This window comes from Thalassophryne amazonica, chromosome 6, assembly GCF_902500255.1.
Source record: "Thalassophryne amazonica chromosome 6, fThaAma1.1, whole genome shotgun sequence".
Classification (NCBI taxonomy): domain Eukaryota; kingdom Metazoa; phylum Chordata; class Actinopteri; order Batrachoidiformes; family Batrachoididae; genus Thalassophryne; species Thalassophryne amazonica.
Window position 1 is genome coordinate 2,345,037 of NC_047108.1, and position 25,684 is coordinate 2,370,720.

The window sequence follows — 25,684 nt, forward strand, 5'->3', positions numbered from 1 at the left end:
AAATTAGAGGTCATCCATGTCTTTATGTCTGTAAGACAATCCTGCAGTTTAGCTAATTGGTGTGTGTCCTCTGGCTTCATGGATAGATAAAGCTGGGTATCATCTGCGTAACAATGAAAATTTAAGCAATACCGTCTAATAATACTGCCTAAGGGAAGCATGTATAAAGTGAATAAAATACAGAAGCATACCAAATGGCAAATGCTGGCTGTCCCCGGTTTTTGCGTGATCAAAGCCATACACACACACACACACACAGAGGCCACTTGACTATTATAATATAGATACCAAATGGCAAATGTCAGCTGTCCCCAGTTTCCCCATGATCAAAGTTGTACGCACACATGCACACACAGCTGCTGTAAGCAGGTGCTTTTAATTTGGCAAAAAATGACGGTGGCTGAAGACATTAAAATCACTAAACATTTCACTCATGGTACCAACATGAGACTTAACTCACTAATGATTAGAGCAATATAACACTTAAGTAAACTGACTAAACCAATTAAATTACAAAAACACAGTAAATCAGTAACCCTAGTAACACTGTTAAAGTAACACAAACCACAATAAAGTCGAGTTGCGTTTGGATGGGCATTTGTTGTAAAACCTGTGCCAAACACCAATGTATTTTGGAACCAATGTTTCAACACTGTACAAACAACAACTTTGCCGTTGACGAACATGCTCCTTAAACACATAGAAGGGAAAGGAACCCATTTCATCTTTTATGTACTGATTTCTCATTGGCTTTCATACACTTCATCTCCATATTTTAACAGAGAGCTTTTTAGAGCAGTTTGATTTAAGTAATAACTTGATGGGATGGATTTTAAAATTTTTAACTAAAGGCACAAAAAAGAGCTGCGTAACACAGCATGGTCACATAAAAAGTGATCTCTGGCACTAATCCTTTATTTCCCCAGTCTCGAGAGTTGTATTGGGGTTAAACTGTTATATTTTGGTACAGTAATGAGCTGAGGCAAAACTAAGAAAGGAGGATACGGCCTATGAAACATTCCTGATGGTGAAGCGGGAAAAGAAGTCACAGCTAATGAAGAAGGCCGAGCATTGGGTCAAGACTGCAAGTGAAGTGCAGGCCTGTACTTGATCCGTGGAACAGTGAGTGTTCTGTTGGCTGAACATCACTACTCTAAGAGCTGAACTGAAAAGTGACTTCAAGAGCTCGCGAAGACATAAACAGATGGACGACTTTGCCCCCCCCCCCCAAAAAAAACAAAGACTGTTGGCCAACTGAGTAATTCAGGTTGAGGACAATATGGCAGAATCATAGCACTGGGCCATTGGAGTTAAAGTCATGCTTGTATAACTGTTCGAGAACCAGCAGGCGCTGCTGGACAAAGTGTCGGACTTGGAGGTCCTTGGAGGAGGTTGAGTTAGGTGGAAAAACATCCTGATACATGGTGTCCTGGAAGGCTTGCAGGGCACGTCCACGACTGCCTTTATTGAAAATCTTAAGAGCGAGTTGGGCAATGACATTGGCCCGGACTGTGCCCTCAACATTGATTGCGATCACCGTGGGCTAGGATCGAAGCCACCTACGAATGCCCTGCCATGCTCAATCATAGTCTCTGATAGTCTCATAGTCGGTTCTCTGATAAGGAAGAGATTCTCTGTGCTGCATGGAAAAAGGAGGTATGCATTCAAAATAAGCAGGTGTACTTTGACCATGACTACACACTGGAAGTGCAGAAATGGAGACAGGAATATATCCCCATTAAGAAAGCTCTGAAAGAGAGTGGGATCTGCTTTCAGACCCCACTCACCAAGATGCAAGTCATTTATACGTCAGGCAGCGTCTTTTATAACAACATGATGGAGACCACTGAGGATCCACAAAAGCAGGGAATAGCTGTGGATAAAATCGCCATGGGGGTCGAACCAACAAGATAACGGAGGAGACACTGAAGCAGCTACTACCGTGGGAGATGCAAATGACATGTCGCGGAGATGACTTTCAACAGCATGTCTGGGAGAAACGTAGCGTACCGGAGGGAGCAGGAAAACAAGTCAGTGAGGAGATCACAGCTGCACCACTGTGAGAATGTTCCATGTTATCTTTAGTATCCAGAGAACCCATCCTTGTGAACAGCTACTTTTAATCATATTGTGTCAGAGGCTGGTGCCTATGGACATAAGAGGGCTACCAACCTACTTTCAGTAGTGATTAGAGATTTGCTTTCCTTTTTTGTTTTAATTTTTCACTTGTCTCGATGTGGCCATTCCACTTGCTGCCAAAAGACAATGTTATATCTTTATCAGTGGAAGTCCATGTTAATGTTGTGTATTTATTGTTAAGTGAGTTCAGGTGTTGGTGTGGTTTTGAGGTCTGGGATGATATATATGTTTTATTTCACAAGTGAAACTGATGTATCATAAATTTCATAATATATGGTCACCACCCTAATCTAAAGCAAAATAAAATTTGAATTTATATCCGACACAAGTGATTGGATTTATATTGGTAAAAGGTAAAATTGACCAAAAGGATGTTGATTATGAAATGGTACCCCCCCCCCCCCCCCCCCCCCCCCCCCCAGGATTAATATAGTTTTGTTTTGTTTTTTAAAAAGGTATTTCATTTGATTCCCACCAAAACTCGGCATCTCTTATCTCTGCAGGAGAAAACCCCCAGTTAGACACAAATAATGCTGGCAGAAAAAGTACCCCCACAGAAAAAAAAACTCTTTTAATATAGATGTAGGACTTATTTAGGACTAGATGTACAGCAGTCTTTCCACGGGTCAGCCCCAGGATTTCCTTTTTACTCTGCTCGGCACTCCGTGTATTCAAGGATTGACGACTCTCTTATGTATAATAGAGACTTAAATAAAGTTAAAATTGCAGAATAGGCCAAAGAGTTTTCTCTGTCCACTCTGGAGTTTAACATTAGATATAGATGGGAGACGGAGGAAAACCTTGTGGAGATAAAACATTGGCATGTTGAATGATCTCACTTTTATAAAGGAAATGGCAACAGATTTGAATCAGTATCTGCAGGACCATAATAACGGGGAGACAAATCCTAGTATCATTTGGGATGCAGCTAAGGCTGTCCTTAGAGGAAAAATATTGCTAGCTCAACCATGCTTAAGAATAAAAACGCACAAGGTTGGAGGGAGGGCATGCTTCCCCCTCCACACCCTTAGATTAAAGGTCCACTTTTGAAGACAATTTTTCATAATACTACTATAATAAAAATAATTTTATCAATTAAAATGTTGAGAAAGAATTTAAATGTTAGAAAAATGTTAGAAATAATTTAATAGTTACATTTATAAACAATTTACATTATAAATTGTACGTTTTACTGTTACAGTGCTGTCAACATTTAAATATGAGGTCAAGAAAGATGATGATGGTGACTATAAAGTGAGTATTGGCAAAACTGCTTATCATTTTCATGTTGAGGTGGTGGTGGGGGGGGGTGTTGTCAGCAGCTCCTGAAAGTAATAAAGTAACTAGTAATATAACTTTTAAAATTGAGTAATCAATTAGTAACTAAGTTACTTTTTCAAGGAGTAATCAGTAATTGGATTACTTTTTAAAAGTAGCTGTGGCAACACTGGTGCTCACAGACATCAGTAAATTTAGTGATGGACAGTTTCAGTTCTATTCTTGGTGTTGTATATTTTGTAGTGTTGAAGTCCACAGGTTACATTTACGTGAGATGTCAGGCAGTGTCATGTTTATTAAGAAACACAGTTAATGTGAAAGAACAATTTGTTGGAGTCAAAAAGTGAAGTTACATGATTTAAGTGAAATGTTTGTTAATTAAAAACAAAGCTAATGATATTGGTAGCAGTTACAGTCAAAAAGTAAGGAAAAACTGATGAATAAAACATTTTCAAAGTCATCATAAAACTGTAATGGTATCATTAAGTATTTGTATCAGTACTTGGTATCGACAAGTACCCAAATGTAAAGTAGTGTTCAGAATAATAGTAGTGCTATGTGACTAAAAAGATTAATCCAGGTTTTGAGTATATTTCTTATTGTTACATGGGAAACAAGGTACCAGTAGATTCAGTAAATTCTCACAAATCCAACAAGACCAAGCATTCATGATATGCACACTCTTAAGGCTATGAAATTGGGCTATTAGTAAAAAAAGTAGAAAAGGGGGTGTTCACAATAATAGTAGCATCTGCTGTTGACGTTACAAACTCAAAACTGTTATGTTCAAACTGCTTTTTTAGCAATCCTGTGAATCACTAAACTAGTATTTAGTTGTATAACCACAGTTTTTCATGATTTCTTCACATTTGCGAGCCATTACTTTTGTTGGTTTGGAACCAAGATTTTGCTGGTTTACTGGTGTGCTTGGGGTCATTGTCTTGTTGAAACACCCATTTCAAGGGCATGTCCTCTTCAGCATAAGGCAACATGACCTCTTCAAGTATTTTGACATATCCAAACTGATCCATGATACCTGGTATGCGATATATAGGCCCAACACCATAGTAGGAGAAACATGCCCATATCATGATGCTTGCACCACCATGCTTCACTGTCTTCACTGTGAACTGTGGCTTGAATTCAGAGTTTGGGGGTTGTCTCACAAACTGTCTGTGGCCCTTGGACCCAAAAAGAACAGTTTTACTCTCATCAGTCCACAAAATATTCCTCCATTTCTCTTTAGGCCAGTTGATGTGTTCTTTGGCAAATTGTAACCTCTTCTGCACCTGTCTTTTATTTAACAGAGGGACTTTGCGGGGGATTCTTGCAAATAAATTAGCTTCACACAGGCTAACTGTCACAGCACTTACAGGTAACTCCAGACTGTCTTTGATCATCCTGGAGCTGATCAGTGGGTGAGCCTTTGCCATTCTGGTTATTCTTCTATCCATTTTGATGGTTGTTTTCCGTTTTCTTCCACGCATCTCTGGTTTTTTGGCCATTTTAAAGCATTGGAGATCATTGTAGATGAACAGCCTATAATTCTTTGCACCTGCGTATAAGTTTTCCTCTCTCCAATCAACTTTTTAATCAAACTACGCTGTTCTTCTGAACAATGTCTTGAACGTCCCATTTTCCTCAGGCTTTCAAAGAGAAAAGCATGTTCAACAGGTGCTGGCTTCATCCTTAAATAGGGGACACCTGTTTCACACTTGTTTGTTCCACAACATTGACAAACTCACTGACTGAATGCCACACTACTATTATTGTGAACACCCCCTTTACTACTTTTTTTTTACTAATAGCCCAATTTCATAGCCTTGAGTGTGTGCATATCATGAATGCTTGGTCTTGTTGGATTGTTTCCCATGTAACAATAAGAAATATACTCAAAACCTGGATTAATCTTTTTAATCACATAGCACTACTATTATTCTGAATACTACTGTAAGTACTCATACTTGTACTTAGTCTGGGAAAAGTGGTATCGGTGAAACCCAGTGAGAAGGGTAGGAAGCCCACGAGGTCCACATTAACATGATTGAATCTCCACTCATGTACAGGGACTGAGCTAGGGGAACTTTGGAGTGGCGGTGGATCTTGGAGCACTGACACTTGCCACAGGAGTCCATCCAGTCTCTAATGTCCTTCTTGAGCCCGTGTCAGACAAACTTTGGTGCCACCTACTTTTGTGATGATTTTCTTCCCAGGTAGGAAAGGCCATGCACAGCCTCAAAAACACTTAGTTTCCATGCGACAGGGGCAGCGGGCCGCGGCTCTCCTGTGGAGATGTCGCAGAGCAGCCTGGCACCACCTTCACCAATAGGGATGTCTGTTAGCTGCACTCCAGTGGTCGCAGTCCTGAGTGCTGAGTTGGTGGTCTGATCAGCCACCTCGAGGGTGTAGTCCAGCCCAAAGTGGACAGTGGCTGCAAAAGCACGAGAGAGGCAGTCCGCAAGGAAGTTCATCTTGCCCGCAACATGCTGTATATCTGTGGTGAACTCTGAGATATAAGAGAGCTGTCGCTGTTGGCGAGCGTACCAGGGTTGAGACACTTTAGCCATGACAAAAGTCAGTGGTTTGTTATCAGCGAAAGCTGTAAACTGACGGCCCTCCAGCAGTATGAAGAAGTGTCAAACGGCGAGGTGAAGGGGAAGCAGCTCCCGGTCAAAAGTGCTATACATGCGCTCACTGGGACGTAACTGTCTACAAAAGAAAGCTAGCAGTTGCCAGGCACTGTTTTGCCCATTGCTCATGCACTGCACCCAGAGCATAGTCAGATGCATCCATGGTGATGGCCATGGGTGCCTCCAGTGATGGATGAACCAGCATCGTTGTGGCTGGGTTCGGCTTTCATCAGTTTTCCTCGCTCCAGGTGCTCTGCACAAGTAAGCCGCAGACAGAATGCTTTGTCTCTCTCAGTGGACCAATCCACCAGGTGCTTGGGTGCTTTCCCCGTCAGGGCCTCATGCATGGAGCGCATAACCGCGACGGCTTTGGGAATGAAGCAGTGGTAAAGTTTAAATTCCCAAAAACTCCTGCAGGGCCTGTACCGTGACCAGCTGTGGAAAGGTTAAGACCACGTCCACCTTAGACAGGAGTGGCACAGTCCCGTCCTTGGTGACTCTGTGTCCCAGGAAGTCAATGGTGGTCAAAGCAAACGGGGACTTAGCTGGGTTTATTGATCAGCCCATGCAGGCTGAGGCATCCTTGGTGACTCTGTGTCCCAGGAAGTCAATGGTGGTCAAAGCAAACGGGGACTTAGCTGGGTTTATTGATCAGCCCATGCAGGCTGAGGCATTCAAACATTATCTACAGGTGGGACAAGTGTTCTGTTTGGGAGGAACTGGCCATGAGGATGTTGTTCAAGAATATAAACAGGAAAGGCAGGTCACATAGCACAGAGTCCATGAGGCACTGGAAGGACTGGGTGGCATTCTTAAGGCCAAAAGGCATTCTCAGGAACTCCAACAGTCCAAAAGGGGTGATCACCAATGTTTTGGGGATGTCCAGTGGGTGGACAGGCACTTGGTGGTATCCGCGGACAAGCTCCACCTTTGAGAAGATGACCGTACCCACCAAGTGCATTGAAAAATCCTGGATATTGGGTAGTGGTCTGGTGTTGTAGCATCGTTAAGTTGGCAGTAATCACCACAAGGGTGCCAACCGCTGACTAGCCGGATGGGTTGGGTCGAGACACCTCGCCCAGGAGTGCACAGGTGAACCCGTGTGGCGATATGGTGCTCTACTCTGTGCTTGGCAGCAGAGGATGAAAAGGTCGGCTGTGTGAATGCAGGAAATTCTCCAAGTAGGCAGTGAAACATGTCAGCATGCGACAGCACGCTAGACAGTCTGATGGAGCCCATGACATTGAGGGTACGGCCGTATGAACAAAAGACATCAATCAAGCCCCAGTTTTTGAACAACTACTGCCGTCATGTCTGAATCCACCCGGACCTAAAGGCAACGTTCAGCAGATTGACGATCCTTAAAGCGAGTCACAGCTGGAGCCAGCTCAGACCCAAGAGGAAGCGCTGTGCACATGGGCGAAAACGGGGAAAATGCGGAGGTCTGCTAAACAAGCTAAAAGCCAACAGCGGAAGACCAGCTATCCCGTCACTATTTCTATCCAACGTCTGTGTGCTGGATAACAAAATGGACTTGCTACGACTGAGATTACATCAGCAAGACATGCGGAGCTGCAATGTTTATGTCCTGATGGAGACGTGGCTCAACAACATGCCGGACTCTGTCTTTGAGCTACACGAGCGGATACTCTTCCGTGCAGACTGAGACCAGCAGCACTCCAGTAAAACCAAAAGGAGGGCTGTGCATCAATATTAACAAAGGTTGGTGCACAAACTGTTCTGAGGTGAAAAGACACTGCTCTGAAGCTGTAGAATATCTTACAGTAAAATGCCTCCCTCACTATGTGCCGCGGGAATTTACAGCAATGTTTATTGTGGCCGTCTATGTCCCCCCATGAGCTAATGCTAAAGACGCTCTGAAGCAGCTATATAACTCCATCAGCTTGCATCAAAATAAACATCCAGATGTGCTGTATGTAGTGACAGGGGACTTCAACCACGTAAACCTGCAAGATTTTCTCCCCAAGTTCCACCAGCATGTAAACATCGCCACACGAGGGGAAAACATGATGGACAAAGTGTATACTAATATACATGGAGCTTACAGAGCAGCCCCCCGCCCCCATCTCGGCACCTCAGACCACATCTCCCTCCTCATGCTTCCTGCTTACAGTCCAGTGTCGAAAAGCAGGGACACCATCACAAAGACCATCTCTGTGTGGCCAACTGGTGCTGTGTCCATGCTTCAAGACTGCTTTGAGACCACCAACTGGCAAATGTTCAGAGCAGCTGCAACAACAGCGAGCAATGTGGACCTGGAGGAATACTCATCGACTGTTCACTGCTACATCCAGAGCTGCATAGACAATGTGACCACCTCCAAGACCATCACCATCAGGTCAAACCAGAAACCCTGGATGACTGGAAAGGTGCGCTCCCTGCTGAAAATTTGTGATGCTGCATTCAAAAACAGCGATGCAACAGCACTCAGAGCAGCCAGAAGGAACCTATCGCGGAAATAAAAAGAGCTAAGTCCACATATGCCCTCAAGGTTCAAGGCCACCTCCAATCCAACGACCCACGGAGCACGTGGAGGGGCATCAAATGCATCACAGACTACAAAAACAATGTAGCACAGTGCTCTGTAGACCCAGCGCTCCCGGAAACTCTGAATGCCTTTTATGCGCGTTTTGAGGCATCCAGCACCACCACCCCCTCCTGAGTCCCTCCCTCCCCCGAAGACCCCCCAGTCAGCAACATCACTACAGCTGAGGTGAGGAACGTGCTGCAGAGGATCAACCCCCGAAAGGCCCCGGGCCCTGATGGAATACCAGGGAGGGTCCTTAAAGACTGTGCACACCAGCTGTCTAAGGTTCTGGCGGATGTATTCAACACCTCTCTGTCCCAAGTCAGAGTTCTGCCGTGCCTCAAGACATCAAGGATAATCCCTGTGCCAAAGACCTCTGCACCATCCTGCCTCAATGACTACAGGCCAGTTGCACTCACCCCCATCACCACAAAGTGCTTTGAGAGGCTGGCGATGAGGCGCCTGAAGCAGACCTTCATTGTGAATGTAGATGAGCACCAGTACACGTACAGGCAAAACTGGTCCACAGCTGATGGCATCTCCACCATGGTGCATCAGGCCCCCTCCCACACAGAGATCAAGGACTCCTATCCAAGGCTGCTGTTCCTGGACTTCACTTCTGCGTTCAACACCATCATCCTGCAGAAACTGGTTTCAAAGCTGGCTGAACTAGGAGCCCCTCAGCACTGTGCAACTGGATCCTAGACTTCCTGACTGGGAGGCCAGAGTGTCAGGATCAACACCACCTCATCCTCCACCATCATCCTGAACACTGGCTCACCCCAGGGTTGTGTGCTCAGTCCACTGCTGTACACATTGATGACCTTCGACTGCAGAGCCCAGCACAAGAATAGTCTTGTTGTTAAGTTTGCAGAAGATACAGCGGTGATCGGGCTCATTAGCCAAGGGGATGAGACAGCGTACAGGCGAGAAGTGGAGAACCTGACATGGTGGTGTGGAGACAACAACCTCATCCTCAACACCCAGAAGACCAAGGAGATAGTTGTCGACTTTCGCAGGTCAGCCCCCACCACCCCCCCCCCCTCTACATCAACGGAGCAGCGGTGGAGATCGTCTCCTCCATCAGGTATCTTGGAGTCCACCTCTCCAACACTCTCACCTGGCACACCAACACCACGGCTGTCATCAAGAAAGCCCACCAACATCTCTATTTTTTGAGGAAATTGGGAAGGGCCGGACTGAACACCGAGGTCCTCAGGGCCTTCTACAGCTGTGCAGTGGAGAATGTCCTGTCCTGCTGCCTCCCTGTGTGGTATGGTGGCTGCACCGGGTAGTGAAGTCTGCACAGAGGACCATCAGATGCAGCTTATCACCCATTGGGGACATCTACATCTCCAGATGTAGAGACAAAGCCACCTGCATCCTCCGAGACTCCATCCACCCTGTACACAGTCTGTTCACACACCTTCACTCTGGAAGGAGGCTGTGCAGCATTCAGGCAAAAACGTCCAGACTGGAAAACAGCTTCTACCTGAATGCTGTCAGACTGTTGAACAGTTCAACATCCACCAAACTGAGCAGTGCACTACATGCACATTGTCACCTTCTTAATACTCTTATGCTGCTGCTGCTGCCGACCTTGTGCCTTGTATATATATTCTATGGCCACAGGGGTGCGCATATTGTACATTGCAAAGTTTATATTGCAAAAGTTTATACAGTAGGTTAGGTAAAAATTGTCCCAGTTAACTACACCAAGACCTGGAGAAACTGCATTTCGTTCTGCCTGTAAGGGTCGAGTGACAATAAAAGTGAGTCTGAGTCTGAGTTATCCGCTGATATCCGCAACTGACGGGGATTTGTGGCTTGGCAGCAGACTGGGACAGTGTGTAAAATGGATATATTGCATGCCTATCGTGTCCACATCACAAAATAAGTTGTAGTGAATGCATACAGATTGGCCACCTATAAAGCGTTTGGATTACGTCTGCTTTGCAGGTGATTTGCGGACAATCTGTGACTGCATAACAAACTCATCACGTAAAACCAAAGTACTATATGTGGCAGAATGCGACATACCTGCCAGTCCAGCTGCGGAGATGTACAGATGTAGTTATGGATCCCCAAAGACGTAATACCTGCTGCAATCCAACAACATACTGTAAATCCCCAGCTGCAGAGAAGTCAGCCGTGGACCTTGGTTCTCTTTCAGGAGTTTTATTTAACACCAACAAAAGGAAGAGTTGCTGTTTAGCCGCAATTCACGCTGAACTCTCTCTTTTTGGAAAAAAAAAACACCATCTCACAACCCCGAGCAGCTTCCCCCCTCCCACTCCCTAAACTCATGAACAGTTAACCCTTGCATGACAACATGAGTTTCCCCAATACATGCGGTATACATCCATGATTGTTTGTTATATATTCACTATACATTATTAATATATCCGTAATTCATACTGGGACATTTGTCATTTTTGGTCAATTTTGTTGCGGACGACAACGAACACCTGTAATTTGCATACTCAATTCATGCTCAATTAATCCTCTCCCCAGTGGGACCAGCCCTTATTTCTCACTAGCTTTTATATAATACATGAGAAACTTGCATATATACACACAAAATGAAGCGGTTTTGGAAGAATCAGCCACTGACGTCACGGTGCAGCTCTACTCTGATTGGTTCTCACCCCTACCACACAAAAATAAAACTGAACATATTGAAACAGAATGTGACTTTTTAACCTCTTAAAATAGGTCAAGGTTAGCCATCATTGAACTTGTCCAAGGTCTGTGTCCCAAGAATGTTCTCTGTAAATTTGAAGCCTCTGGCAGTAGTAGGACTGGACTTATGCTGAGCACAGACAGACGGACAGATGCAAAGCCTTCACAATAAAATAATAAAAAATGTGGAAAAAGTGAAGTGCTGTGAATCATTTCTGGATGCATTGTAAAGATAGCTTTGTTCCTGCAGCCATCAGAGTGATCGATGGACCTGAGCAAGTATTTTATGGAATTTAACTTAGTGATTGTAATGCTCTTTTAGTATAGCTGTTTGTACAGCTCTTATTGATTTATTTATCTTATCCTGTTTTTTTTATCTGCTATGCTGGTTCTTATTTTGTATTTTACTTACTTGCACTGATCCCTGTCTGTTTCTTGTTGTCTTTATGATTTGAATGTGAATTCTTCCAGCAAACCTAAGTCGTGTGGTTCCTCATGGCCTGCTGGTGTTTTTTCCTTCTTTTCCCTTAATGGAAAAAACTCTGCAATTCTGGAAAGTGAGTAAAAATCTTACAAGAGTGTTTTGGGACGTATGTAGAGAGATGTGCTCCAGGGTGTGTTGGTTCCCATAGGAAAACGGCCACGCAGACCGCATTGAAAACACAAAGTCGATCTTCGTTGAACCGAAGGGAAAGGGCACCTTCACGGAGGTCTGTCTGCTTTCTGCATTATCTGTGTAGAAATTAAACCAGCATCTTAGTCAACAGCCATCTTATTTTCATAGTGCATTCATATTATTGGTGGTCTGTGGTCATGTTTTTACATATTTGATCAAAGTAACATATTTCCTTCAAGGTGTTGTTGGTGCGAACACATATTAATCCTCCATCTCTTGTTGTTAGGTTATTGATGGTTATTACACCAAAGTCAGTGACCCAACTTCCAAAGGAGGAACCTTCTTTGCCGTGTGTAGAGGAAAGGTGAGAATATTTTATTCCCGCAAAAGTTCCACAGTGATTTAAATATAGTAAAACCCGCCTAAACCACCATCGTATAAACCAGACATTTGCACTCACCAGACAAAAGCAAAAATTCCAATGGTTTTGTCTAGTTTTCCATGTAACAAACACCGTATATACCAGATTTTGTACAACGGCTTTTCAGTCACATTGACCGAAATGTCCTTTCTGATTGCAGTGCATTTCCATTAAAACCCCTCGCATGTGCTTGTCAGAGCAGTCTGGACGTGCTCAGTAAGAGAGCTATGAAATGAAGTTCAGCACTGACACTCGCCAGTTCAAGGAAAGTGGGTACCGTATTACCTTGGTTAAAAGCCCAGCCATTAATTTTTTTCAAACCATCTTCAGACACTACACGTGAATGAGGGAGGCCTTTATTCAAGGCCAGTGGTTATTAACAAAATGATGCGTGTTGCCTTCACTGTAATATGGTGTTATGCTGCATTTATACATAAGCAAGTGCAAATGTCATATTTGTGTTATTCTTGGCACATTCCTGACATTCTTAACGTGACTTAACGCATCTGAATAGGTTTCTTAATAGTGTGTGTTGGTGCGTGATATTTGTGATTTTTGTGGAGTATGTTTTTGCCTGTCAAGCAGGGGTGGTGGCCAAGTAGTTAATGTGCTTGGTTTCAGTTCAGAAGGTTCCAGGTTCAAATCCCACCCCTGCCACATTTCTCCATGTAATGTGGAGTTGCATCAGGAAGGGCATCCGGCATAAAACTTGTGCCAATTCAACATGCAGATCCACCTTGGATTTGCTGTGGCGACCCCAAGTGCAAAACAAGGGAGCAGCCGAAGGGACTTACTATGTTTTTGCCTGTCAAAAAAATTTCCACAAATGTCATGCACCACCCTCAGTTCACCTCATGTCATGTTGTGGAGGTTGCAACTGAGCGTGTTGATCCTTCTTGATGAGTGGTGATCCTTAATATAGCATGACAGCATTCTTCTCTGATGTGTGCACAATGAAACCCTACTGCACCACATTCAGTTTCATTGCTGCAGTTTGCTGAAGGAGGACAGTGATGCCAAGTTGGCTAAAAGTCTCGTTCCAATGCTCCTCAGCGCACTTCTGCAGGTGTTGCACCTGCTGCTGTACCTGATGTTTGGGAAAACATCAGACATCTCTGTCTTCTCCTCCTTATACGACAACAGAGACCCCAGACTGTTGAACAACTGAAGTCATACATCAAGCAAGAATGGGAAAGAATTCCACCTACAAAGCTTCAACAATTAGTGTCCTCAGTTCCTAAACGCTTATTGAGTGTTGTTAGAAGGAAAGGTGATGTAACACAGTGGTAAACATACCACTGTCCCAGCTTTTTTCCAACTTCATTGGAATTGGGGTTGTATATTCAGTGTATTCTTCTTCACATAAGGTCTGGAGAAAAGCCATTGCTTATCAGAGCAAATTCTTTTTTTTTTAATGTACCTGTTGTGAAAAGTGTGATGACACAGACCCACAACAGGGGGCGTAAATGAATGGTCAATGGAAATACGAAGTAACAATTTTAATGTTGTGAAATGTGCACAATGGATACAGATACAATTCAGTACTATGTTCAATTATAAAGTTGGTGTCGTGTGGGCAGGCTCGAGGATAGGAGATGCCAGTCCAGAGAAGAGTCGGGACCCACACGATTTCCACCGCCAACGGATCTGGAACACTCCAGAGCCGCCAAGTCCTGAGTCCCCAGGTGGCCACCGTCTCCAGCTGTCAGATCGGGTACTGCTGGCAGGAAACAGAAACAGTCAAGAGTGGGTGTGTGTGCACACACCCAGTAAAACAGTCAGCTGAGTATTCTTGATGGAGGGAGAAAACACCACCTCCCAGTCTCACTACTTCTGTTGTGTGGGCTGCTGAAGAGGAGGTACTGCTGGCCCACCACCACCAGAGGGCGCCCTCCTGGAGTGCGGGCTCCAGGCACCAGAGGGCGCCGCCGCCTCACGTGAGCAGCTACGGTGACAGCTGTCACCCATCACCTGAGACAGCTGACGGCAATCATCTGTGGGGTATATCAGCAGGACGGCACCTCCACCTCATTGCCGAGATATCGTTTCTACCAGAGAGGTAACGTATCGAAGCTACGGAGTGTATCTTTTTGGATTGTGCTAGTTTGTGGATTACTGTTCCAACGAGAGGTGGAGGTAACTTCCCTGCTGTTCGGAGTCCTGGGTGCAAACGCGCCCCCATCTAACTGTCCTTTGTTCCTCGCCAGCAGTACCAGGTCCGACACGCGGAGGCAGTGGCCACCTGGGAGTTCGGGACTTGGCGGCTCCAGTATTCCCGGGGTCCTGTGGCGGAGGAAGCCGTGTGGTTCCGGTCTTACCTTGGAGAGGCGTCTCCTATCTTCGAGCCTGCCCACACGACACTTTTGTGAATTGACTGTTGTCCATTGCTGTGATTGGTTGTATTCGTTGTGCACATTCACAACAGTAAAGCTTTGTTATTTTGACTTACTCCATTGTCCGTTCATTTGCGCCCCCTGTTGTGGGTCCGTGTTCCTACACTTTCCCAACAGGATATCTCGGCCAGCGTCATGGATCCCGAGGGGCGTCAACCGGCTGTTGAACGGCCAATGGAAGAACAGGACGCGCAGGCGTCCGCGGGAGGGGTAATCGGTGAGTTGCAGCGGATCCTCACCGCTTTCACGACTCGGTTGGATTTCATGACCGAGCAGAACGTCCTCCTGAACCGCAGGGTGGAGGCTCTCGCCGCGCAGGTGGAAGCGCGCCCTCCGGGCGCCGCTGCGGCTCTCCCTCCCGTAGATCCTGTGTGTAACGTTGACGTTCCACTGGTTGTTCAACGACCTCTCCCTCCTTCCCCGGAAGCATACATAAGCCCTCCAGAGCCGTACGGAGGCTGTGTGGAGACGTGCGCGGATTTTCTGATGCAGTGTTCGCTCGTCTTCGCACAGCGTCCCGTTATGTACGCGACCGATGCTAGTAAAGTAGCTTATGTCATAAACCTGCTTCGCAGTGAGGCACGCGCTTGGGCTACAGCACTCTGGGAGCAGAATTCACGGCTCCTTCTGACATACGATGGGTTTGTGAGGGGGCTCAGAACCGTGTTCGATCACCCTAATAGAGGAGAAACCGCTTCAACCGTGCTACTGTCAATGAGACAGGGGCGCCGGAGCGCAGCTGTTTATGCAGTCGACTTCCGCATCGCGGCTGCGAGATCCGGCTGGAATAACGCTGCCCTCCGCGCCGCCTTTGTAAACGGACTGTCTTTGGTTCTCAAGGAGCACCTGGTGGCTAAGGACGAACCGCGGGATTTAGACGGGCTTATCGATCTTGTCATACGGTTGGACAACCGGTTAGAAGAACGTCGGCGGGAACGAGACGAAGGGCGTGGCCGGGCACGCGCCGTCCCTCTCCCTTCCGGTTCCGACCACGCTCCGCCTTCCCCACGCTCCACGGCCCCTGCGCTCCGTGGGGCCACAGCTCCCCCTACTGACGAAGCTATGGACATGAGTAGGGCAACATTTAGGGCACCAGCTGCACAGAGGAGACGGGCCCATGGAGCTTGTTTTGTTTGTGGTGCACTAGAGCACCATGTGAGAGACTGCCCCGAGCGGTTACAACACCAACGCCCGCCCCTAGAGACTGGGCTAGGGGTGGGCCGAGACATTCACGTGGGACACACCCACATTGCTACACGACTCCCAGTCACGATCCTGTATGAGGATTTAACCCTGAAGGCCCCTGCACTGGTGGACACGGGCTCTGAGGGGAATCTGTTGGACTGCAGATGGGCCAGGGAGATAGGGCTCCCTCTGGTGGCGCTTACCTCGCCTGTGCAGGTTCGAGCGCTAGATGGCTCCCTGCTCCCTCCGATCACACATAAGACACCACCTGTAACGCTGGTGGTGTCAGGAAACCACCGGGAGGTGATCGAGTTTTTTGTGACTCAGGCCACTTCCCGTGTGGTTTTAGGCTTTCCCTGGATGTTGAAGCACAATCCCCGGATTGATTGGCCGTCCGGGGTAGTGGTTCAGTGGAGCGAGACCTGCCATCGGGTGTGTCTAGGTTCCTCGGTTCCTCCCGGCTCCCAAGCTAAGGAGGAGGTCAGAGTCCCGCCCAATCTGGGGACGGTGCCGGTGGAGTACCACGACCTTGTCGACGTGTTCAGCAAGGATCTGGCGCTCACACTCCCCCCCCACCGTCCGTACGATTGTGCCATCGATTTGGTTCCAGGCAGTGGGTTCCCGTCCAGTAGACTGTACAACCTCTCACGGCCTGAGCGCGAATCAATGGAGACCTACATCCGGGACTCGTTAGCTGCCGGGTTGATCCGAAATTCCACCTCCCCGATGGGCGCAGGTTTCTTTTTTGTGGGTAAAAAAGATGGCGGACTTCGTCCATGCATCGATTATAGGGGGCTGAACGAAATCACGGTTCGCAACCGATACCCGTTACCCCTGTTGGATTCGGTGTTCACGCCCCTGCATGGAGCCAAGATTTTTACCAAGCTTGATCTTAGAAACGCGTATCATCTGGTTCGGATCCGGAAGGGAGACGAGTGGAAGACGGCATTCAACACCCCCTTAGGTCACTTTGAGTACCTGGTCATGCCGTTCGGCCTCACAAACGCCCCCGCGACGTTCCAATCCTTGGTTAACGACGTATTGCAGGACTTCCTGCACCGGTTCGTCTTCGTATATCTAGACGATATACTCATCTTTTCTCCGGATCCTGAGACTCATGTCCGGCATGTACGTCAGGTCCTGCAGCGGTTATTGGAGAACCGGCTGTTTGTTAAGGGCGAGAAGTGTGAGTTTCACCGCACCTCTTTGTCCTTCCTGGGGTTCATCATCTCCCCCAACTCCGTCGCACCTGATCCGGCCAAGGTTGCAGCGGTGATTGACTGGCCCCAACCCACAAGCCGTAGGAAGCTGCAACAGTTCCTCGGCTTTGCGAATTTCTACAGGAGGTTCATTAAGGGCTACAGTCAGGTTGTTAGCCCCCTGACAGCCCTGACCTCACCAAAAGTCCCCTTCACCTGGTCGGATCGTTGCGAGGCCGCGTTCAAGGAGTTAAAACGGCGCTTCTCGTCTGCACCCGTTCTGGTGCAGCCCGATCCTAGTCGCCAGTTAGTGGTTGAAGTGGACGCCTCGGACTCAGGGATAGGAGCTGTGCTGTCCCAGAGTGGGAAGACCGATAAGGTCCTTCATCCGTGTGCCTATTTTTCCCGCAGGTTGACCCCGGCTGAACGGAACTATGACGTCGGCAACCGAGAACTCCTTGCGGTGAAAGAGGCTCTTGAAGAGTGGAGACACCTGTTGGAGGGAACGTCCGTGCCATTCACGGTTTTCACTGACCACCGGAACCTGGAGTATATCAGGACCGCCAAGCGGCTGAATCCCAGGCAAGCCCGCTGGTCACTGTTCTTCGGCCGTTTTGACTTCCGCATCACCTACCGGCCCGGGACCAAGAACCAGAAATCGGATGCCTTGTCCCGGGTACACGAAGACGAGGTCAAAGCGGAGTTGTCGGATCTACCGGAACCCATCATCCCGGAGTCCACTATCGTGGCCACCCTCACCTGGGACGTAGAGAGAACCGTCCGGGAGGCCCTGGCACGAAGCCCGGACCCCGGGACTGGACCAAAGAACAGACTTTACGTCCCACCAGAGGCAAGGGCTGCAGTCCTGGACTTCTGTCACGGCTCTAAGCTCTCCTGTCATCCAGGGGTGCGAAGAACCGTGGCAGTTGTCCAGCAGCGCTTCTGGTGGGCGTCCGGGACTATATCCAGGCCTGTACCACCTGCGCCAGGGGCAAGGCCGACCATCGCAAGGCTCCGGCACTGCTACAGCCGCTGCCCGTGCCTCATCGCCCCTGGTCCCACATCGGCCTGGATTTTGTCACGGGCCTCCCGCCGTCCCAGGGAAACACCGTGATCCTCACGATAGTGGACCGATTCTCCAAGGCGGCCCACTTCGTGGCCCTCCCGAAGCTCCCAACGGCCCAGGAGACAGCGGACCTCCTGGTCCACCATGTCGTCCGCCTGCATGGGATACCATCAGACATCGTCTCCGATCGCGGTCCCCAGTTCTCCTCGCATGTCTGGAGGAGCTTTTGCCGGGAACTGGGGGCCACGGTCAGTCTCTCGTCCGGGTATCACCCCCAGACCAACGGGCAAGCAGAGCGGGCCAATCAAGAAATGGAGCAAACACTGCGTTGTGTGACAGCCGCGCACCTGGCGGCCTGGAGTACTCATCTGGCCTGGATCGAATACGCCCACAACAGTCAAGTGTCATCAGCCACCGGCCTCTCCCCCTTTGAGGTGTGTTTGGGGTATCAGCCCCCATTGTTCCCGGTGGTTGAGGGAGAGGTCGGTGTGCCCTCGGTCCAGGCCCACCTGCGGAAGTGCCGTCGGGTGTGGCGTGCCGCCCGTTCTGCTTTGTTGAAGGCCCGGATGAGGGCGAAGACCCATGCAGACCGGCGGCGGACCCCGGCCCCTACGTATCGCCCCGGGCAGGAAGTGTGGTTGTCCACAAAGGACATCCCGCTACAAGTGGCCTCCCCAAAACTGCAGGACAGATACATAGGACCGTTTAAAATTCTCAAGGTCATCAATCCCGCCGCAGTGACGCTTCGGCTTCCAGCCTCACTGCGGATCCATCCAGTATTTCATGTGTCAAAGCTCAAGCCCCATCACACCTCGCCCCTCTGTACACCCGGTCCGGCACCACCTCCTGCCCGGATCATCGATGGCGAGCCGGCTTGGACAGTGCGCCGGTTGTTGGACGTCCGACGGATGGGCCGGGGCTTTCAATATCTGGTGGACTGGGAGGGGTACGGTCCCGAAGAACGCTCCTGGGTGAAGAAGAGCTTCATCCTGGACCCGGCCCTCCTGGCCGACTTCTACCGTCGCCACCCGGACAAGCCCGGTCGGGCGCCAGGAGGCGCCCGTTGAGGGGGGGGGTCCTGTTGTGTGGGCTGCTGAAGAGGAGGTACTGCTGGCCCACCACCACCAGAGGGCGCCCTGCCTGGAGTGCGGGCTCCAGGCACCAGAGGGCGCCGCCGCCTCACGTGAGCAGCTACGGTGACAGCTGTCACCCATCACCTGAGACAGCTGACGGCAATCATCTGTGGGGTATATCAGCAGGACGGCACCTCCACCTCATTGCCGAGATATCGTTTCTACCAGAGAGGTAACGTATCGAAGCTACGGAGTGTATCTTTTTGGATTGTGCTAGTTTGTGGATTACTGTTCCAACGAGAGGTGGAGGTAACTTCCCTGCTGTTCGGAGTCCTGGGTGCAAACGCGCCCCCATCTAACTGTCCTTTGTTCCTCGCCAGCAGTACCAGGTCCGACACGCGGAGGCAGTGGCCACCTGGGAGTTCAGGACTTGGCGGCTCCAGTATTCCCGGGGTCCTGTGGCGGAGGAAGCCGTTTGGTTCCGGTCTTACCTTGGAGAGGCGTCTCCTATCTTCGAGCCTGCCCACACGACACTTTTGTGAATTGACTGTTGTCCATTGCTGTGATTGGTTGTATTCGTTGTGCACATTCACAACAGTAAAGCTTTGTTATTTTGACTTACTCCATTGTCCGTTCATTTGCGCCCCCTGTTGTGGGTCCGTGTTCCTACACTTTCCCAACAACTTCCTCTGGTTATCCGTGCAGACTCCACTACACAAGTGTAAGAGTGAAGAGTGGAGAACGTCAACTCTTACCACTCCCTTCGACTCGGCAGTCAGTGGAGAAGCTGCAAACTCAGAAGGTAAATTAGCTACCAGTACAGATGTGAAAGACGTCACAACTTAGCTGATTCAATATTACGGCTGAGTGTCTACCTGAGCGGTTTAGACGATTTCTCGGCAGAGGTGTGGTGTCTTCTCCAGGCTTTTATGGGTGAGGCATGATGAGTAGATCCTGGTGCTCCTGGCGGCGACTGCGCCCTCTGGTGCCTGAAGCCCGCCTTCAGGCAGGGCGCCCTCTGGCGTTGGGCCAGCAGTACCTCCTCTTCGGGTGGCCCACACAACAGGACCCCCCCCCTCAACGGCCCGACCAGGCTTGTCGAGATGTCGTCGGTAGAAATCGGCCAGGAGGGCCGGGTCCAGGATGAAGCTCTGCTTCACCCAGGAGCGTTCCTCGGGTCCGTACCCCTCCCAGTCCACCAGATATTGGAATCCCCGGCCCCGTCGACGAACGTCCAGAAGCCTGCGGACGGTCCACACAGGCTCTCCATCGATGATCCGTGCAGGAGGCGGCGCTGGTCCGGGAGTGCAGAGGTTGGAGGAGTGACATGGTTTAATCCGGGACACGTGAAAAACTGGATGTATCCACAGTGAAGCTGGCAGCCTCAGCTTCACTGCGGCTGGACTGAGGATTTTTGGTGATCGTAAAAGGTCGGATATATCTGTCCTTCAGTTTTTGGGAGTCCACCTGCAGAGGGATGTCCTTAGTTGACAGCCAAACCTCCTGCCCGGGCTGGTATGCAGGGGCCGGGGTATGCCGGTGGTCTGCATGGTCCTTAGCCCTCGTCCGGGCTTTCAGAAGGGCAGAGCGGACAGTGCGCCACACCCGACGGCACCTTCTGAGGTGGGCCTGGACCGAGGGGACCTCGACCTCTCCCCCTACGGCTGGGAACAATGGGGGCTGGTACCCCAAACAAGCCTCAAAGGGGGAGAGGCCGGTCGCTGAGGAAACCTGACTGTTGTGGGCATATTCGATCCAGGCCAGATGTTGACTCCAGGCCGTCGGGTGTGCGGAGGTGACACCTGCTCTAGGTATTGGTTCGCCCGCTCTGCCTGTCCATTAGTCTGAGGGTGGTACCCGGACGAGAGGCTCACGGTGGCCCCCAGTTCCCTACAGAAACTCCTCCAGACTTGCGAGGACAACTGGGGACCACAATCCGAGACTATGTTCGTGGGGATACCATGCAGACGCACGACGTGGTGGACCAGGAGGTCTGCAGTCTCCTGGGTCGTCGGGAGCTTTGGGAGGGCCACGAAGTGGGCCGCCTTGGAGAACCGGTCCACTATCGTCAGGATGGTAGTCATTCCCTGGGACGCAGGGAGACCCGTGACAAAGTCCAGGTCCCATCCAGGGATAACCCAAAATCACCCAGGAGGTAGACGGTGTTACAAAAAACACAATCTCCTCCCTGTGATTCCCAGACACGACCAATGTCAATGGCTGTGTCTGGTGTGTGATTAATGGGAGAAGGGTGCCATCTAGTGCCCGAACCGACAAAGGTGACGGTAAGGCCACTAGAGGGAGCCCTACTTCCCTAGCCCATCTGCTATCCAGCAGATTCCCCTCCGACCCCGTGTCCACCAGTGCTGGGGCGTGAAGGGTGAGATCCCCACTCAGGATCGTGACTGGGATGCGTGCGGATTTTCGGGATCTCCCCTCGTGATTGTTATGTCCCACCCTTAGCCCAGTCTCTAAGGGCGGGCATTGTAGTTTAACCGCTTGGGGCAATTCTTCTGTATGTGCTCGCTCGAGCCACAGAAAAAACACTCCCCGCGGGCCAGCCTCCGTTGTCTGTTTTCTGATTTTACTTTAGCCCTGCTCGTGTCCATAGCTTCGTCAGCAGGGGGAGCTGTTGCCACACGGAGCTCTCTGGCAGTGGAGCGGAGGGACGGCGGCACCCTTTCGGACCCGGAAGAGAGAGGGACGACTCGTGCCCGGCCACGCCCTTTGCCTCGCTCCCGACGATGTTCCTCTAATCGGTTGTCTAACCGTATAACCAGATCAACAAGCCCATCAAAATCCCGCGGTTCATCCTTCGCCAGCAGATGCTCCTTCAGGACCGGAGACAGTCCATTTACGAAAGTGGCGCGGAGTGCAACATTATTCCAGCCCGACCTCGCAGCCGCGATGCGGAAGTCGACTGCATAATCGGCTGCACTCCGACGCCCCTGTCTCATCGACAGCAGCGCATTCGAAGCGGTCTCGCCTCTATTAGGGTGATCAAACACCTGTTTGAATTCCCGCACAAACTCAGTATATGTTGTTAGGAGCCGAGAATTCTGCTCCCAGAGCGCCGTAGCCCAGGCGCATGCCTCTCCTCAAAGCAGGTTTTTCACATAAGCCACCCTGCTAGCATCAGACGCATACATAACAGGATGCTGCGAAAAGACAAGCGAACACTGCATTAAAAAGTCTGCGCACGTCTCTACACAACCCCCGTACGGCTCCGGGGGGCTTATGTATGCTTCAGGGGACGGGGGGGGGGTTCGTTGAACAACCACTGGAATGTCTGTATCTGGCACTCGGGCAGCAGGAGGAGGTGCCACAGCAGCGCCCTGTGCGTGCGCTTCCACCTGAGCGGTGAGAGCCTCCATCCTCCGATTGAGGATAACGTTCTGCTCGGTTACCAAATCCAACCGAGCAGTGAAGGCAGTTAAGATGTGCTGTAGCTCACCTAATACGCCTCCTGCTGGCCCCTGTGCACCTTGTGTTTCCATTGGTGGTTCACCTGATGGTAGACGCCCCTCGGGATCCATGACGTTGGCCGAGAAATCCTGTTGTGAAAAGTGTGATGACACGGACCCACAACAGGGGGCGTAAATGAATGGTCAATGGAAATACAAAGTAACAATTTTAATGTTGTGAAATGTGCACAACGGATACAGATACAATTCAATACTATGGTCAATTATAAAGTTGGTGTCGTGTGGGCAGGCTCGAGGATAGGAGACGCCCGTCCAGAGAAGAGTCGGGACCCACACGATTTCCACAGCCAATGGATCTGGAACACTCCAGAGCCGCCAAGTCCTGAGTCCCCAGGTGGCCACCGTCTCCAGCTGTCAGATCGGGTACTGCTGGCAGGAAACAGAAACAGTCAAGAGTGGGTGTGTGTGCACACACCCAGTAAAACAGTCAGCTGAGTATTCCTGATGGAGGGAGAAAACACCACCTCCCAATCTCACTACTTCCTCTGGTTATCCGTGCAGACTCCACTACACAAGTGAAGAGTGGAGAACGCCAACTCTTACAACTCCCTTCGACTCGGCAGTCAGTGGAGAAGCTGCAAACTCAGAAGATAAATTAGCTACCAATACAGATGTGAAAGACGTCACAACTTAGCTGATTCAATATTACGGCTGAGTGTCTACCTGAGCGGTTTAGACGATTTCTCGGCAGAGGTGTGGTGTCTTCTCCAGGCTTTTATGGGTGAGGCATGATGAGTAGATGAGTGACAGCTGTCAAAGATCCTGGTGCTCCTGGCGGCGACTGCACCCTCTGGTGCCTGAAGCCCGCCTTCAGGCAGGGCGCCCTCTGGCGTTGGGCCAGCAGTACCTCCTCTTCGGGTGGCCCACACAACAGTACCACTCACTAGTCTGCTTTTAAGCCACACCTTTGACTGACACTGTACTCCACAGAGTGTTGAATGATCTGTTGTCAGGAATGCAGACTCCACTTCAGTGTCAGTATGACCAGACCTGATAGCTGTGTTTTATACAGCTGATTATTATAGATTGTTGGATAAAAATAAAAACTACTGACCTCCGGTGGAGCTCGTGTACAACACGGCTGCGTAGTGTAATTGCTGCGGAGCCGCTCGCTGACGCCCCCCACCCCCCTTTTTTTTTAAATTACGATGGATGTACTGTAAACATGAAAATATTTGCCGGGGGAAGCACAAATTTCTTTTATTATGCCACAAGTCCAGAAAACACTTACGCAGTATGGCTTAAGGAGCCTCCCATGACAGACGGAGGGAAGCATGGAGGACAACAGGGCGGCTACTCCAAAACCATCCCAGACGGACACTGCAACCAAGATAAACACTGCCACAGAGTATCGCTGATATGAGCGGATTAAAATCTGGTATGGATGCACTTCAGGCAGCGGTGGATAACCTGGGAGCTCGGGTGCTAGGTCAGGACTTCAAGAGTTTTACAGATGTACTATTTTGCGGTTTTGTTTCTGGGGATAAAGGAGCTGTCCTATTTCTCCATGGTTCTCATATATGCGTTAGTTTTTGTTTTTTTGTTTGTTTGTTTTTGGCCTTTTTCTTCTATGTGTACATTACAGTCACAAGGAGACATTAAGACCAAATTGCTTTCACATGATTACACCTGCATGGATAGGTTTTTCAAAGTTAAATATGATGACTGAGAGTAAAATAGTAGAGTTGTTATATTAGGATGGTACATACACTTAAATTCTTTTCTTGGAATGTTAAGTGGGCCAATCTTGCTATCAAAAGGAAGAAACTTCTCCTGTATCTTAAAGAAAAGAAGGTAGATGTCTGTTTCTTACAGGAAACTCATCTAGATAATGAGGAGTCAACAAAACTGCAGAGGAATTTGGTCAGTGAAGTATTTTATAGTACCTACTGTTCTAGCCAAAGGGTTGTCTTTATCCTATTACGTACAAATGTAAATATCACTATTCACAAACAGCTCTGGGACAAAGAAGGCAGGTGGGTGGCAGTAAGTGCAGATGTGTTTGGTAGCAGATGCTGTCTCATTAATATATCTGCACCACAGACTCTCCTGATTTTTTTTGCTAATATTTGCAATGTGGTGACACAATTGGGGGATACTTACATAATATTGGTGGGGTTTTAATTAGATCAGAAACCAAGCCCGAGATCAATCAAAAGTCACTAAGGTGGGATTAGTACATAAATCACAACAACACCATAGATGTTTTGGAGGATGAGCTGGGTTTAGCCCATGTCTGGAGAACTCTACACCCCCGTGTAAGGGAGTACACCTTTTATTCAAACCCACACTCTTCATATTCAAGAACAGATTATTTCCTATTATCAAAACAACTAGTTAGTGCAGTTGTCTCTGCTTCAATTGGAAATATTGTGCTTCCAGACCATGCACCAGTTGAGGTGATGTTGGCTTTTAAAACAGAATCCGAAACCCCTCAAGGCTGTTGGAGACTCCATACCTCTTTGCTCAAAAATGAAGAATTGTGCAGTTTCATCAAAAAGGAAATTCTTGATTACTGGGAATTTAACAAAGGATCAGCTTCCAATCCCAGACTAGAATGAGATGCATTAAAACCTCATTCTCAGATACTGGAAATCAAAAAATGTTATTCCAGTCAATGAATGGTGAGAGGAAATGGGCAACTATGAACGGTTGACTTTTAGGCTGAATGATCGAGAGGAGGTGTTTTTGAAATTATGGGGCCCCTACTTGAATCACTTACAAGATGGGTGATGCGTGAAATATAGGAGACTGATTTTCATGTGAATGATGAAGTAGACTGTAAAAGGTCTTGGTTGTGAAGTGGAGGCGGTGGGGGGGTGACTGTGGGAGCAGAGCAGAGGAGTTGGAAAACATCAACCCGGGACTCCTGGTGTATATATATCTATACACATTAGGCAGGTGTGTGTGTGTGTGTGTGTGTGTGTGTGTGTGTGTGTGTGTGTGTGTGTGTGTGTGCGTGCGTGCGT

At 48.9% G+C, this 25,684-nt stretch overlaps 1 protein-coding gene across 1 annotated transcript in view; it reads left to right on the plus strand.

The window, feature by feature from the left end:
- Positions 1 to 25,684, plus strand: part of rtel1 (regulator of telomere elongation helicase 1) — a 225,346-nt gene that overhangs the window by 105,215 nt on the left and 94,447 nt on the right. The window contains exons 19-21 of the mRNA XM_034173464.1: positions 11,749 to 11,834; positions 11,910 to 11,987; positions 12,180 to 12,257. Coding sequence (XP_034029355.1) covers positions 11,749 to 11,834; positions 11,910 to 11,987; positions 12,180 to 12,257 — 242 coding nt within the window. The remainder of the gene's footprint in view (positions 1 to 11,748; positions 11,835 to 11,909; positions 11,988 to 12,179; positions 12,258 to 25,684) is intronic.